The 17,643-nt window shown below is 36.2% G+C and overlaps 1 protein-coding gene across 11 annotated transcripts in view; it reads right to left on the bottom strand.

Moving 5' to 3' along the window:
- FAM13A (family with sequence similarity 13 member A) overlaps positions 1-17,643 on the bottom strand; it is a 320,862-nt gene that overhangs the window by 139,536 nt on the left and 163,683 nt on the right. For all 11 annotated transcript variants that reach the window (XM_037020137.2, XM_037020139.2, XM_037020138.2 and 8 more), the window contains one exon: positions 15,575-15,658. In XM_037020137.2, coding sequence (XP_036876032.2) covers positions 15,575-15,658 — 84 coding nt within the window. The remainder of the gene's footprint in view (positions 1-15,574; positions 15,659-17,643) is intronic.

Raw genomic sequence — 17,643 nt, 5'->3', positions numbered from 1 at the left:
ATGCCTGGTAGGACAAGAGAAGAAATAATCAAAACAGACATGACTCAGCAGGGGATGACAGAAAGAACTAATATCAGAAGGTAAACACATGCAAAATATGTAAGCAAAATCATTATGATACAGTTGAAACAGAGTCAACTGCAATATCATTCATAATTTATATGTTTACATTCTACTTAAACCAATTTTCAAAGCCCAATATTAACTCTAAACTGAGACTTTGGCAAGCTATGTTTCTATCCTGAGTCTATAATGAAATAATATAAAAAATTATTCCTTTGTGCTTCCTTTTTCTTTAAGGACATAATATTTTTGTTGTGAAAATGAATAATAAAGATTAAAATTTAAACTTAAGGGGGAAATAATTTGAAAAGTACAGTATTATCATTCTGTAGTATGAATGAAATGGGCAAATGAAAAAACTGCCCAATGTCAGACCAACAGCATTAAAACAAAAATACAGAATTGTTCTTATTGGTTATTCTGTTCTAAAATCTATTAATTAGATCATAGACTGATTAATTTCTTAATGTACACCTGTTCTTTGGTCATGTTCATTCTTTATTCACAAATCTTCACTGCCAATATTTTTAACGTATAATTAATTCAAACAGAAAAATACTTAAGAAAAACACTAAGATTGTAATTGAGAGCTAATTGGAAAAGTGCATTGAATTGAAAGATACCTCTCCAAAGAGGAAATGTAAATAATAGTAAGCCTATATACAGAAATACATAGAAATGCATTAGCAATAAATGAACTATGCAATTCAGAACTGGCTCATAGACAATGATTAGATTTATAACACCTAATGCTGGTATGGATGTCTGCAATTTGCACTCATATTTTCCAGTGGCTGTGTAAATTGTTACAAGTCTGGTAAAAATTTAACTTAGCAATAGGTTTTAAGGACCATAAAAATAGTATTAATAGTAATAGAGGTAGAGAGGGGGGAGTTAGCTCTTTGATTCTTTCCTACACTCTTTTTATTTTTCAATGTTATTTGATTTTATAATCAAGAAAAGTTAACAAAAAAATCTTCAATGGCTCCCCAGTCTATTTAATAATTAAATTTATGAGTATCAATCTACTCAAAGTCCTCCTCAGTTTATTTCCATTTTCCCATTGAATTGTCTCTTATCTAATTTTTTTCCCTTGAGTTTATCTCACCTCTTACACTGCACTCCACCCGTAACAAGGCCCATCATAGCAGGACCAATGGTGGTGCTCATTTCAAGTTTACTTAGTTGAATGAACAAATCTTTTCTCTTCCTGAACATTTTTTGGCTGGCTCCCTCTGGGGAATGATATATTTTAGTTAAAGAAATTTGCAAGAGAGATTATATTCCCATAAAAAGACTATTTTTAAGAGTAGGAATCAATTTAATTTGGAAAGAGGAATTAAATAAAGTCAATGGGGACACTATATCAGTAATCTTTTTTCTTTTGTAGACATAAATTAACTTGTTTTCTGCTTTACCAAATGTCTCTTAAAATATAAAGTACAATTGCTCTGATATATCAGTTTAAAGGAATCAGGTTATATTCCATAGCTAGAATTTTGTTTTCTTATTTAAAATTCATTCCATTAATATTTAAGATGCAAAGTAAACTTGAAAATTCTCAATATTGGTTTTCAATAAAATTACTAGGTAAAGCTAATGATTTTGATTATGAGAATTAAGGCAGCATTTAGTGATGGCTTTAAGAATCTTCTCTACAATTTATAGGGTTATTTAATGTCTATACATTCTGCACACAGGAGTCCCCAACAAAAGACTTTACATCTGCATCTGACAGTGTGGGGCAATGAAGAAACATTTGTTATCACAATGAGCAGAAAGTCCAAATTTATGTGTCATGATGACAGAAACATACCATGTCATTTTCCATAGCAATAGCCACATTGTAGGTAGCTGTTAGATTCCTGGGATAGTCCATGAACACCTATTTAAATTATTGCATTGAGAATTTGATAGGCTAGCCTGATAGAGTACTGTATTTCAAAAGCTTAGGTGACATAATATAAAATGATTTTCTGAATGGCAGATAAGAGTAGGAAGTTGTGTGCAATAGCATGTCTTTACAGACACACATGCCTAATGTTGGTAACTAAGCAGAAAAACTTAGTTACTATAAAAACAGTTCAGAGCTTTAGCACTTAAAAAAGACCTTAAGTTGTGGGTTAAGAAGAAAAATAAGAAGACAAGAAGATAATTTTTACTAGGCCCTACATGCTTATTCCATGCCCCATGCAATATATGATATTTAATTCTCACAACTGCTCTGCAGAGGAGGTAGTATAACACAATATAGCACACATAGGACCACAGAAAAGGGAGGCAACTGAGGGTAGACAGTTTGAGCTTTAGATCAAGTGTATGTGGCACTCATCTATGCAACCTTGGGAAAGTTAACTTGCCTCTCAAAGTGTCCATTTTCTCATCTATATAGGAAGAAGGAAAATGCAGTAGGATGTTATTGCTGTTTACCAAATACTGATAAAGTTCCTTTTAGGTGCATCAAAGGGTTGCATTTCCTGTTCCCACTGTGGCCGGGTAGGGCAATGTGATTTGTTCTGGCCAATGAGTTATGAGCAAACATGATGGAATTACTTCTGGGCCACAGCATTTAACCCTCAATGAAAGATCCTACTGAACTTTTTCTTTTACCTCTGGCACAGTAACGGCAACATTCAAGATGGGTTGCTCTGTCAGTTTAGGTCCCTGAGTGACCAGCATAAACAGAGGGCCCCTGTCAATCTAAGTTGAATAGGCAGCATGAATAAGAAATAAATTAACAAAGATTCTGGGATTGCTTATTACTGAAGTATAGCCAAGGCTACATGGACTGATAAGGTCCTTTTTATCTTACAGTGTTGTGAATATTTAATGAAATAATATTGGAAGTATTTTTCACAGCCTAACATACAGTAAACACTCAGTAAGTGCCACATATATTATTATTACATGTTATTGTCTCTTCTTTTATAAATTAGAATACTGGGATCACAAAATATTCTGTAATGTGCCTAAGGATACATTACATGACAGAGTTGCTTCTGTAAGACTGTAAAGCCAGAGATCTTTTCATCAAAGTCATCCTTCTCAAGTCATCTGATCTAGTAAAAAATAAAACCCCTCTAGTAATTATCTTTTTGGTCATATATGTGCCTTTTCAGTTGTTACCAAACACCTTCTTTCTTTGTATAAAAATTAATTTCCTTTTATTCTTTAAATTTGCTTTTTTGGTTTATTTTTGCTGTTTATTTTGTTAATATTTTGTTACACAGAATAGCAATGCAACATTTAACAATCAAATCTCTCTACAGTTTGGCTGCAACACACCTTTCAGAATTTATCTTCTATTACTTCCTACATAAGCCTACTACTCAAGCTAGCCTGGTCCATAAACACTGATCAAAATGTTAGATGCTCATTTTCTCCTTCTAGTCTTTGCTTATGCCATTCTAACTGAAACCGTTCCTCTGTCCACTTTTCTAATTCTTTTTAGAAATTTGACTTAAATTCTGTTTCTTCCACAAAACCAGCTCTAACCAATTTACTAGCACATAAGTTCTATTCTGTTATATGAAACATAATTTCATGTGATTTTATAAGATAGTTATATACTGCAGGGCCATAAAACCTGGACATTGCATTTCTCAGAATCCCTTGCCAGTTCTGGTTAATTTCTTCCAATGAGGAACTCCCATGAGATCTGGAAGGCAGAGCAGAAAATGACCACCTGTGGGTATTATAACTGACTAATGGAACTGACCAAAATCAACTGATCAGAAGCCAATTATGTGTTCATGTTTTTGAGGGAATTTACTATCAACCCCTCTCAAACTACCACAAACGAACTATCAACCTATCACCACTACCACAAAACACATCAGACTAAGAAAAAGTCTTTTCAGTTCAAGAATTAAAAAACAACCAGAGTCATCAAATTTCCATGAATAGGTGGCAAGCTGTAGTTTAAGGAAGGCATGCTTGCTGTACCCACTTGAAAGGGAATAATGAGAAGGACAGAGATTTGAAAAAGTGAAGGCAACAGCCAGAGAGAAAATGGACAACAGCCTTCCTTGTGGAAAGCAGAATCTAGGCCCAATCAAAGCACCTCCACTACTTCCTGGGCACTTGTTATGTGTGTGAATGGGATTGTTTATTGTTCCATAGAAAGAGAGACAATCTGTCCTTTTATTTCACAGAATCTCTGACCAAGAGGAACTGTGTCTGGACCTAATGGAGAACTGATGTATCTCCCAGAAATTCTGAAGCTTGAGCTTGTTCTAATGACTGACTGGCTCTTGGGAGTGTAACCCTTGCAGAGAGACTGAGTGTGTTTTCTGCATGCTAAGAGAAAAGGAAAAATATATTTGCAAATAGAGGACAGGCTGTGGCAACAACATTGTTATGTATTCACCAACTCCTATGTCATTTTCCTCTTTCTGGGCACAATGCAAAATATTTTCCAGATTCTCATGAATGTTACTGAGTTCTGGATGTGAATAGGAGTTTGGGGCAGTTAGGTGTCTGTGAACTTTGCATGTGCTTTTTCTTTCTCACTGCCTAGATTAAGTCCTCTTTTTAGATGATATAACTGAAAGAAGAAAGGCTGTGCCTTGAATCGCTGCAGAGAAGCTTGCTGCTTAGGAAGCCTCCCCTCCTGCATCAGACTATGACAGGAGAAGAAGTAAACTTTTTTGAACAAAGTCAGGTATGTTATGGGGATGTTTTGTTACAGCAGTCAGCATTAATAACCTTGATTAGACTTTGGTTATAATTGTAGAAAAGGGAAAACCAAGGGATACTGGAATAAGAAGAAGAGGCTAGTGAGATTTTTAGGGTTAATAAAAACTCACGGCAACCAGGCTAAGATCTGGTTGTTTGCAAAATAGGACAGTGAACCCCAAGGTAGATTGAGATGAGAAAAATCAGTCTAGCACATGTGATGTCTTACTTTAGTTGTTTGTATCACATCCATTCTCCTATTCTCCTAGTTCCTTGAGGTAAAAGACAGTGGCTTTTTAACTTTGCATCCCTAGCACCTGGCACAGGACAAACGTGATGAAATGTCCAAACTGAGCCTAAGTTTCAGGTTGTCTGTCAAAGAGGCAGATATGCAAGGTGAGATGAATCAGGCCGGGGAAGTTCAGGGATCAGGTATCAAACCCAGTGTTGGGAAGGTGGGTACTCAGGAGCAGTGAGTCCAGGCTGGCTCCACACTGGGCCTTCCAACAGTGCTCATCTAGATGCTCTCCAGAGGTCCTTGCCTAGGGTTACAACTGCTTACAGCATCTGGGAAGAGGCCAAGTATAGAGGTAGGACTAAATGAGCCAAATTAGTAGATTAAGAGATTAGGCAGGTACACCCAGATACATAGTCATATATATATATATTTTAATTAAAGTATCACTGATATACAATCCTATGAAGGTTTCACATGAGCAACATTGTGGTTTCATCATTCACCCACATTATCAAGTCCTCACCCTCTCCTATTGCAGTCACTGTCTATGTGTAATAAGATGCTATAGAGTCATTACATGTCTTCTCTGTGGTACACAGTCATATTTTGTATTATTATTTAAAATAACTAATCCTGTATTATTTTTTACTTTATAGTATATGTGTATGTTATAAAATACCACAGAACACAGGAAAATACAATCCAAATAAGAGAATCTGCCTGTCATTAATTCTAAAGATATTCCAGGAATTCTTCAAATAGATTAGTGGTGATTTAGGAAACCAAATAAAGAATATGCTTATAATAAATAGAAGATTTAGTCATGGATATAACTCTAATGATAAATGAACAAAGTTACTCATTTTTAAAAATCTTATGCTACTAAGCACTAAAGAGACAGCTTTGCAAAGTGATTGCCAAGATAATGGAAGAGGCAAAGAGAAACAGTTGTGTCATCCAGCACCTTCAGTGGAGTTGGCAAGCTATCAGACATTTTCTAGCTAGTGAAATAAGTATGTATTCATGTACACAAACATAGGAGGAAAATGCAGATGGGAAACTATTGTAAGAAAAGCTCAAAAAGAGACAAATCAAGAAAAGATACACATAAATGCCTAAATCTTAAATTCCAAATATAATTATGTGTGTAAGACCGGACGTACCAGAGGAAGGGACGGGTCTCACTGGAAGAACCGAAGTCGAGCTAAATAAGGAAGAGAACAGTGAATGTCACTCAAATGATTCAACGGAAGGTCCCTAGCCGCAGGTCCCACCTAGAACACACATCGCAGTACTCTCTCCCCAGCAACCCAGCATGACCAATCATCAGTGATCATGACACCACACCAGCCAATTAGTTCTGTCCACGGTACCCTCAGAGCTCTCCCAGCATCCTTGATAAGCCTGTCTTTCCTCCTGCTGGGAGCGACTTTCCTGGCCCATGGATACGTGGACCGGTGAGCCTCGCCTGGGATTGTGCTAATAAATTTTTTTGGCTCCTTTGTTGCCGCTTGCCTGGTCTGGTTTCATTTACCTTACGTTTGGTGTTGAAACCCGGGAGGATGGTGCGGGGTCCTGGCAGGCTTTCCCCTCCTCTCCCGACCCAGGACCTCTCTCCAAAACAGGACGTGATCCCAGGGCCTCAGACAACTTGATGAGTACCTCATCCCTGCTCCCTCCTCCTACCCTCTGCGGGGCACCCGGTCCAAAATCACAGCTGCAGTGATCACCCTTCTTGCCTGTGCCTATTTGGCTCCAGTATAGTGGAGATGCCCCTATCTCTGGATCACCAAACCTGTTTTTCCCATCCCTAGCTGGAGTGGATCCAGGATACTGGACCTACTCATTTAGGGACCTGGTGATGGAGGAAATAGTCATGGGAAGACAGCACTCAAAACCTGAGGCACAGACCCCACTGAGGTGTCTTATTTCCCATCTCACTACTCGGGGCTTATCTGAGGATATCTGTAAACGGAAGCTGATCTGATCTTCCTTTGCTCCTGGTCCTGCCCCCAATATCCTCTGGATAACCAGTCTCGCTGGCCCCCCGAGGGAACTTTTGATTTCGGCCTCCTCACTGATCTCAGCAACTACTGTCACTGGACTGGGAAATGGTCTGAGGTTCCCTATGTCCAGACCTTTTGGGCATTGCGCTTCCAACCAAACCTCTGTGTCAAGTGTTCCTCAGCCTAGGTCCTCCTGGCCAATCCCCCAATAGGGGCTACCAATCTCTCACTGTGCTGGAATCTTCCTTTACAGATCCCCCAGAAGACCTTGGCCTCCCTCCTCCAGCCCCTACCCCTCCTTCTCCTTCTCTCCCATCTCCTTCTCCTCAACTGTCTGCCCCTTCCCAACCCCCTCCTTATTCACCCTCTGGTGCCCAGGCCTCTTCCGTTCAGGCCTCTTCTGAGCCTACCCTGTATCATCTCCCATCTCACCCCTCCCCTATCCATCCCCCCACCAAACTGCCATCTTTAATTCCTCCTTTGTCTTTGACTTCAGCCCACCCCCCAAGTTCAGTCAATTCCCTTCCCCCACCTGCTTCTGTTCCCACCACAGGGACACAACCACCAGCCTCCGGTCCTACTGACGTCACATCTAACTCCTCTATTTCCGGCCTTACTCCCGCCCCCCACAAGTTATACCCCCCTCTTCCATCATTGCCGCCATCTTTTCCTTCTACTACATTGCTTCCTACCCCCACCCCACTGCCATCTTATATCCCCATGCTGCCTCCTAACTGGGCCAGCCCTCCGGTCACTAGATCCTGGGCCCGATTATTGGCCCTCTTCGGGAGGTGGCTGGCACTGAGGGATTGGTTCGAGTACATGTCCCCTTCTCCTTGGGAGAAACGTGCTGCTTCTATATATGCAAACCAGTCAGGGGGTAATTAGAGACACCATGGCAATGGTGAGACAAAATCTCCAAGAAAGAGAATGACAAAGAACTGAGACCTCGGTTTTCCCAATACCAGGATGGTGGAATTCCCATCTAATGACCTGGCTCCTAAATATCTTAACTCCCCTAGCCATCCTTCTTATTCTTCTATTACTCACCCCTTGTCTCCTCGGATTTTTTCAACAGCAACTGGTGGAAATCTCCTGAGTAACAGTTAACCAGATGCTGTTACACCAGTACTCGCCCCTTCCCTCCGAACCACCCCTGGCCACATACCAGCTGTAACTTCCCCACACTGCCCCTCCTCAGCAGGAAGTAGCTAGAATGAGCCAGTGCCCCCTATGACAAAAAGGCTGGAATGTAAGACTGGAGTTACCGGAAGAAGGGACGGGTCTCACTGGAGGAACCCGACTGGAGTCAAATAAGGAAGAGAATGGCGAATGTCACTCAAATGATTCAACAGAAGGTCCCTAGCCACAGGTCCCACCTAGAACATGCGTCACAGTACTCTCTCCCCAACAACTCAGCATGACCAATCATCGGTGATCACAACACCCACACTGGCCAATTAATTCTGTCCATGATACCCTCAGAGCTCTCCCAGCACCCTTGATAAGCCTGTCGCTCCTCCTGGTGGGGGTGACTTCCCTGGCCCGTGGATATGTAGACCAGTGAACCTCGCCCGGGATTGTGCTAATAAATTTTTTTGCTCCTTTGTTGCCACTTGCCTGGTCTGGTTTCATTTACCTTACAATGTGTTTAATGTTTATTGAACTCTTTTCAAAGGAAAAATGTAATAAATTTGACTAGATTCTTAAAAGAGCAAACTCCCATTACTATAGACATAGAGACACACACTCTCTCTCACTGTTTGCTTATGGGATAAGAGAAAAAATTGACTCCCTTGTTCATTCTCAAGTATTTATTGAAGGTTCACTATGTATCCAGTATTGTGAAAATATTCACCCCCCCACCAAAAAAATGGGGGGGGGGGAAATAGAAGATTACATGACTCTAAAAGACAGTTTTCTAATGTAATAAAGGGCACTCAACATCAAAAGAGGATTTTAGTAAATAGAGCAAATATACTAAAAAAAAATCAAGTTTCAGTATCACATCACATGGAAAATGTATTTAAAAGTATATGTCTATGGAGAAAAAGAGACTAGGGACCGTAGATTGAATCATTTGAGTGATCTGCTTAAGAATAACAGATCTAGAGAAGAAAGGAAATAATAACAATCAGGGATCAATGAAATGGGTAACAAAGATATAACAGAGAGTTAACAATATTAAAAGCTATTTCTTTGCACAGACCAGTAAAACAGGGAAATTCTCCGGCACGCCTAAGCAAAAGCAAATAAGAAATGGTCCCAACACATAGTATTAGAAATGAAGAATTGGTTTATAACTACAGATAAAATAAAGACATAGAAAGAAGAGGAAACACTGAAATATTTTATGCTGATAAATTTAATTGGTTAAAATAGGGAATTTCTTAGGAAATGTGAGTTCTCAAAATTCAGAAGAAATAGAAAACATGAGTAACACTATAAACATTAAAGAGACTGCATTAGATAGAAATCAACTTGCCAAAAATATTTAAAAACAAAGTTAAAAACAAATAAACCAATAAATCCCATAGGACCCAATTTTATAGGTACATTCTGCCAACTATTGAAGGAACTGAGAATCCTCATATTAAACTGTTTTAGAGATTAGAAAAGATTCTCCTCAACCATTTTATTTGGCAAGCATAACTCTTATACCAAAATTAGATAAAACATACTTATTAACATAGATGCAAAAATACTAAACAAAGTATCAGTTATCCAAAACTTGCAAGGTATTTAAAAAATATGTATCAAGGCCAGGTTCAGAACTGGTTTATTCCAGTAATGCAGTATTGATTTAAGGTAAGAAAAAAAATCTATCAATATAACTTCCCACAATAAAAGAGTACAGGAGAAAAACCATGCAGATCCTAAAGAAAACATTTGCTAAACTGTAACATTCACACAAGATAAAAATTCTTAGCAAACTACAAATATAAGGAAATCTCCTAAGCTTAAAAGGCATATTCACCAAACACCTACAGTAAACATCATAAACCTAATTCAGTGTAAATGTAAAGAAAAACATATATGAAAACACAGTGACACTAACTACTTTCATATGAAAACAAAAGAAGAAATTAAATAATTTATTTGTTAATTTGCCAGTCTTTATTGAAGGTCTGCTTTGTATCTGGTATTGTGAAAGAATTACAAAAAAAAAAAAGCTGAAAAAAAAAGAAATATTCTATGATAAAACTTAGAAGTCAAATGTAGAAACTTTCCCTTATCATCAGGAAGCAACTCATTAAGCATGCTATCACCATTTCTATTTAACCTTATGCTGGAGGTCCTAGAATACAGCACACACACACACACAGACACAAGTGGTGGAAGGCTTGAAAAAGAATGAACAATGCTCATTATTTGCAGATGAATTGATTAACAAAATATTAGAATTAATGAGGATTTGTCAAGCTTTCTAGGTATAAAATCAACCATAAAAATCAGATTCAACGCTACATATCAGCAACAAAGTTGAAGATATAATAAGCATTCCATTTATAATATCTATAAAATGTGAGCTACCTAGGACATTTAAGAAGAAAGTCATAATTTTTTTAAATCAAAAGACATTAAAGGGGATCTGAGCAAATGGAAAGTTATATAATGGTCATAGACAGAATACCAATTCTCATGGAATTTATCTATCAATTCAATTTAACTTCTAAGTAAGACTTCCCATGAAACTTGAAAATACTCAATTGCAAAAGCAATGGACCAAGAATGGCCAAGATAATTTTCAAGAAGGAAAACAAAGTTGAAGGAACTTGTCTTACCAGATATTGTTAATAAGACATTGTGATAATGACACAAGATAAACAAATAGAGAAAGCAACAAATACAGCCCAGAAACAGATATAAAAATTTTTATGTTTAATAGAAATGATAGTCTGAAAAGTGTAAAGAAAAAAAATGAAGTATTGAAAAATATGCTAAATTGATTTTCATATATAAAATTAGACTCCTTCTTTATGTTTTACACAATTCATTTTCAAGTGGATTAAAACCTATGTATATGTAAAAGCAAAACAAACTTTTGAAAAACAATAAAAAGACTTCCTTAATGACTTCAAGGTAGATGAGGATTTCTTTAAGAAGATGGAAAAAGTACAAAAACTAAAGACTGATAAATTTGACTACATTAAACTAAACACCTTCATACATCAAAAAGCCCTATATACAATATGAAGAGAAAACCAAGAAATTGGGAGAAAGTATTTATATATACTGACACATATAACAGCTAACAAACTCTTAAAAATCATTAAGAAAAAAGGCAAACACAATAGTAAAATTGGCAACGACAGAAGCAGTACACAGTGATCACAGATATAACTTACGTCTAATGAACATATGAAAACATGAACACAGTAGACACTATGCACATACATTGATCAGATAGACTACGTGACAGGAAAGGTACAAATTCACCCAGAAATCTCAGCGACATAACAAGGCAGAGGTTTGTTTCCTGGTCACAAATCAGACCCAGTATGAGCTGACAGGGGCTTAGCTCCACAGTCATTAAAGGGCCCATGGGCAGGAGAGCTGTGCACAAATTTTTTTAATTCTCTGCCCTTGAAGTGACACTTGGCACTTCTGCTTATAGCCTATGGGCCAGAAGTACTTGGCTGGCCTCACTTAATTGCAATGGGGCTGGGAAACATTGGACAAACACAGATATTCAGTGAACAATAAATGTCTCTGCCAGCACTTGAAATTAGAGAAATACAAATTAAGGCAATAGCAAGATGCATCTCACACTCATTGGGCTGGGGGAAACAAAAGCAACTCCGGTAGGAGTGAGGATATGAAAAATGGAAACAATCATACACACCTGTGGAACATGTAAATTGGCACAACATCCTAGTTTGCAGTGTTGGGACAAGTTAGAGATGTACATTCTTATAACCATACTTCCACATGTGCATAAAAGGTGTCATGTGAAAATTATTCACATTGGAGACAATCTAAATATTAAGACCTAGAATAGTATCTAAATAAACTATGGTATATTCTTATTGAAAGTAGATATTGATAGAGCATTGAACAGAAAAAAAGGAAGTTGCAGAAAGTGATGCACTGTTATACTTTTTTATATAAAATTTTGAAACCTGCAAAACTATAATATATATTGTATATTAGATATATAGGTATGCAGTTCACCTATAATTTCAAAATAATGTTATCTTAAGGGAGAAGAGATGGAGGTTAAGGTACGTTAGTCATAAAACTGTTCATACCCATTAATTCTACTATAGGTAATAAAACCTAAGAAAATGATACTCTTTAACCTTCAAAACTTATTCTTTATTAACACTTATATAGTAGTGTTTTATATCAATAATACATTAGAAACAGTCCCAAATATTCAAAACAACATATGAAATATGATGAGATACTACACATGAATTAGTACAGTGTCTGGACCTTGATCAGTGTTAGCTATCATCATCACCACTATTATCTCTACACTGTAACTATTACTTTTATTAAAAAAATAAGCATGTAAACTAGGTTGGTGCATGGAAATACAGCGAAAAATTTTAATTGGATAAAGTAGGATACTAATTAGAGAGTACAATTAACTAAACAAAAAACATATGTGTGTCCATTAATTATTTTAAAATAACTTGGAAACTTGATAAAATTTAATGTTTATTAGATTACTCTAATAATTTGCATATTGAAAATTAAGTTACATCACCACTAAATTTCTCAAAACCCTGCATTACTTAAAGTTTCTAGTTTACTTTCCTAAAAGGCATAGGTATTTAAAAAATATTTAAGGAAATATAAGTGACAACTAATCTCATTAATGAAGAAAATCATCACAAATGATTCATGGTCCCTGAAACCATTAATCTTTGAAAAGAAAAATAATTTAATAGTGCCTTTACAACCTACCTGTTTACTTGATACCCACATTATCTTTATCAGATGTTTTATAGTTAACATGACTTTGTTTTACTAAAGGAGACACCTATAAAAGCCTTAGGAGAATCCAACGTCTAAGACTATTATGTTTTTGTAATTCTAATTTTTTTTCAGTACAGTTTTATCCACTGATAAAGGTCAGGAAGGAAATAGAGTGTCTTTCATTTTATGCCTTCATTCCAGCACTGAATGAATCTGATATATATCTTCATACAATGACCTCACCTTGGATTTTTTTGCTGAGGTCAAGAACATAGCAACTACAGTGGGAAGTCTAGAGCATACCCCAAGGGAAGAGAGAAGGAAGATAGTTTTCTTCCCTCAGTTCACTGGATCCCTTTCAGGGTTTAAAATACTGTGACCAATAAATATTGGTTGTGAAACTTATTTAGAGCCATAGCACCTATGGCCTGTGTTTGGGAGAAAACGACTGTCTCCTCTCCTCATGATCATCCTAGGTTACAAGGAGCTGTGCCTTTCTATGTTCTTTTACATCTCCCTAAAAGTCTGTTTGACTTTCTCCTTGATATTATCTACTCCAGTTATTTGTTTGCATGTGTAGTTGACACAACAGTGGGTATTAAATGGTTATGAAAGTTATGTCCTTGAGCTTGCAGGCCTGGAGATCATTGCTCATCCAGGAAGTGTCATGGCACTGTGTAATGGAGGTGTCATTTTTTGTTCAGCTTGGACTCAAATCAAGATGTGGCTTTCCTACCTAAGGAAGAGAAATATAATCCTTCCCATTGCCAAAGAGCAGAGACAGCAGCTGGCAGAGGGAACACAGATGGGGTCATATGGCTTAGACTAGAGAAACATCTCCAGAGACAATGGACATATGTCATTTCTGGATTACCATTTTGCCTGGCTATGTAGGGATAAGAAATATTTAGCTGTCCAAGGTAAATACAGCTGTAACTAGAGATGTCTGAGAAAGACAGCCATGGAGGCCAAATGGAATAACACATCAACTGTATTTTGTAGGTGTTCTCAGCTTTAGTTTTCAAAGATCAACTGGAAGAAACAAGATCTTAAGATAAAACCTCTGTGAAGAGTTAGTGCCTTATCTCTTGTAGCTCACATGTTTTGTCTCATTTCTGGGATTTGAATTTGCAAAGATTTTAATCACACATGAACTAAGCAGGGATTAGTTTGCCTATGTAAACTAAGGCCACAAAGAAGCTGAAAGCTTAACCAAGGCTTAATCAATGAACTAATTTCTCTATTGAATTAGTCTGTTCATGAACCATAAAGTAAGACTGATAAAGGAAAATAAATGTACATTATTGATTCTGTATGCCTGAAATAAGCCAAATGGGATGAATTTCATAATAATCAAATCCTTTTGAATAATTTTATTTTCCTGATTCTCTTTTATTTAAAAAGTGATTCATCTAGGGTCTCTTCATGTAGAAGTAGTTATACCAACAGAATTAATAAGCAAATTTAACTTAAAAATTTTTCTCAAATACTATATTTTTTAAAGGCATTTGTTTGGTAAGTGTATTTTTGAAATAGAATTTTTATTAATTCACAGTAAACAAAATATCTACTATATATTAGATTTATTATGTCCTTGTATGAACAAACATATCAGTGAAAAAGTTACAAAAATAGTTTGAATTTGGAAAGGAAAGCATGATAGCTAAAACAATTTTCCAAAAAAAATCAAGGTGGAATATGTTTTATAAAAAAAGTTTAATTTCTTTTAAAAATAAACCATAGATTCTTACCATAATGAAGACAGACAATAAATAAATGACTCAATATTTCACTGATTTGTCTTTTAAAGGTAAGGCCAAGATTAATTTTATAGTCAATTGCAATTAAAATTAGGAAGTAGAATTCTTATAAATTCTGCCTATAATGGACTGAAGTTTAGATAACATTTTTTTCTTAGAACTGGGGAAAAAAATAGGTCACGGTGCCCAGGTAGAAATATTATATGTACCTAGCAAATAGGAAAAGTTCTACTCAAAAGAAAAGCTTAAAATTAAGAAAGGGTTTCTAAAATTAATATAATCACTTTTCTGGTTGGACAAAAGGCAAATTCTCATGACATATTTTAGGTTAAAGGAGTTTTTCTTTGTACTGGCAAAACAATTATGTGCTTTTAGGATTTTTCTTAATAAGGAAAACAAAATTTTACACATTAAACTCTTTGTTCTGTCATATGTATGACAGTTCTTATTTTCCTTATTAAATTTACTTAAATATTTTCCATTGATCATGTGTTATTTTTATAATTATGAAAGATCAAAGTGATTTCTATTTTGAAAAAAGAGAAATTACAGCTGGGCATTTTATTTTACCCCTTGAATTATCCAAGGAAAAATCTACTACATTTGACTATTTTCCTATGTTGTAGGCTGGAAACCATACTGAGCAGAAATAAAACCATCTATGAAAAATTATTATTGTCTATTAAATTAAAGGAGAGTCCTAAAATTTTTTGGATGAATATAAACTTGGACTAAATGTATTAAGTAAAAAGTGCTTTTTATACCACCAGACCTCCCTGTGCCGCCTCCACCAAAAAAACAGGGGGCAAGGGAAATGCAAGAAATAGAGAATGGAAGCACAAGAACATAATGAACCCTCGTAAACTTCTCACATGGTAGCCCAAACAGCAGATATAATTTACCTTGGTTTTTGGAGATGGGTTTTGCATGTCTCTTTCTAAGTCTTTTGTTAGAAAGATGGGGAAGGAGTTCTTACAATGGGCTTCCTATAAAAAAAATAGAAAAGAAACATTAGAGACTAAAGAACATCACCCCAACTGGAGATTACAATGTAGTGAAAGAAAATTTTAAAGATCGGGCATTTCTGGCTTGAGTTGTTCACATCAGAAGCTAGGGAGATTATAATGAGGAGTCAAAAATGTTTCCTTTCTTATTTGTCACCTTCAACAGTAAACTAAGATGAGATGGTGATAGAGTAGGTATGGGACATTCAGGATACATATATTAGAAATAGCCATTAAAAATCTCATCTACACTATTCTGTCACTTGCACATTCATAGATAACTCATCTCTTCTTTGGAGAATTGAAAAGTTTATTCTCCAAGATATCATCCTCCAAATTTAGAGTTGCCAACTTCCTCACAGTATTTTACAGATGGCTTCTGATTTTATAAATACTTTATCTTAGACAAATTCCTTTAGATAATATAACAAGCCACTACTGAATAATGTATTCCATACCAATATTTTAACTGAGGAAAAACACCTGAATATCTGTTTCCCAAATTATCATGCTTCTAAATCCTTGGTTCATAACACAATAGTACTTGCAAAAATAGAAGCAGAAATTACAAGGAGGCGGCTTACATGGATTTGGAGAGACTTACTATTTATTTTACATGATAAAACATTAATCTTGTTTTGTAAAAAAGTACTGTACAGTGTTACTTCTGAACCATTAACTTTGATAAACTATTCAAAGATGATTGTCTCTCTAAATAAGGAAAGAAAAAATACACAAGAGGAAGACTACAGACAACAATAATACAAAGGAGAAAATAAGTCAGATCTCTTTCACTTGCACCACAACCTTCATCCCTTCATCCCTTTTCTTCCCCCATCATCTCTATCATTCAATTATCTAAATCATAGTATTTTTTTTCCAGTTTACTTTAGGGTTAATTGATTACAATCTTTTAAACAATATCTTAGTCTACATACGTTATAATATTACTAACATTTGCTGGAATTACATTCACATTTCTAAAGGGGATGGTATATTGGCAGGATAAATGTCCCTAGAACAGTACTACTTACTACTAATAAATATTTACTGAATCTTAGGATGTATCAGGCACTGTGCTAAAGACTTTGTATTCACTATTGCCTTTTTTACCACCAACAGCCCCATGAGTTAGGTACTGTTATCATTCTCCTCTGAAGGGTAAGCACAATAAAATCTTATGGAAGTTAAGGAAACTTTCCCAGTATCACCCAGTACTAAAAGATGGTTTGGTATAACTTTAAGGCCTGAACTCTTACCACTTTTATATACTACTTCTTGGGCAATATACTTGACATCTTAAATCACTAAATTGTAGAGCCATAGTATTTTCAAGCCATAAGAGATTTTAAAGATCAACTGGTCTACCCCTTTTCCCAACCCTCCCCCTGTAATGATGTGCCCAAGATCATACAGAGTGTGGCAGAGCTGAGACACATGCCTGGGCCACAGGGATGTACATGGCACCTGTTCTCAGCATTGTGCTGGGGAACAATATTCCCAGACTCAGAGGAGAGCAAGAGCCTCTTGTAAGCTGGGGATAGTGAGCTGCTGCCAACATACTCAGCTGCCTGTGGCCCCATGTAGAATCCTATGTAAGTACCCAAGGGTACATTTCTGAGATCTCCAAGTAAGTGTGCTACAGTCCTACCCTTTCCCACAAGTCACAGCACCTGCTGGTGGTAAGCTGCTTCCTGGAAATAGCGAATGAACCCATTCCCGCTTCTGACTCACTGTAAGAGGGATAAATTATATCCAGCATGATATTTAGAAGATCCAAGCGATTAACTGCATAATCCATTGCATAATTTGACTACCCATGCATCATACAATTATGTTTAATCTTTATGCCCCCTTTAAAAACTACTGGTATGTAAATATTAGAATGTTATGAGAAAGAAAAAAAAACTGACTCTTAAGGGCTGTTAATAAGAATAACTGACCTTTGTTTATGACTGTTTACAAAT

This window comes from Manis javanica, chromosome 5 (genome assembly GCF_040802235.1).
Source record: "Manis javanica isolate MJ-LG chromosome 5, MJ_LKY, whole genome shotgun sequence".
Lineage (NCBI taxonomy): Eukaryota > Metazoa > Chordata > Mammalia > Pholidota > Manidae > Manis > Manis javanica.
The sequence above is the reverse complement of the archived record's forward strand: the minus strand, read 5'-3'. Positions and strand labels throughout refer to the sequence as shown.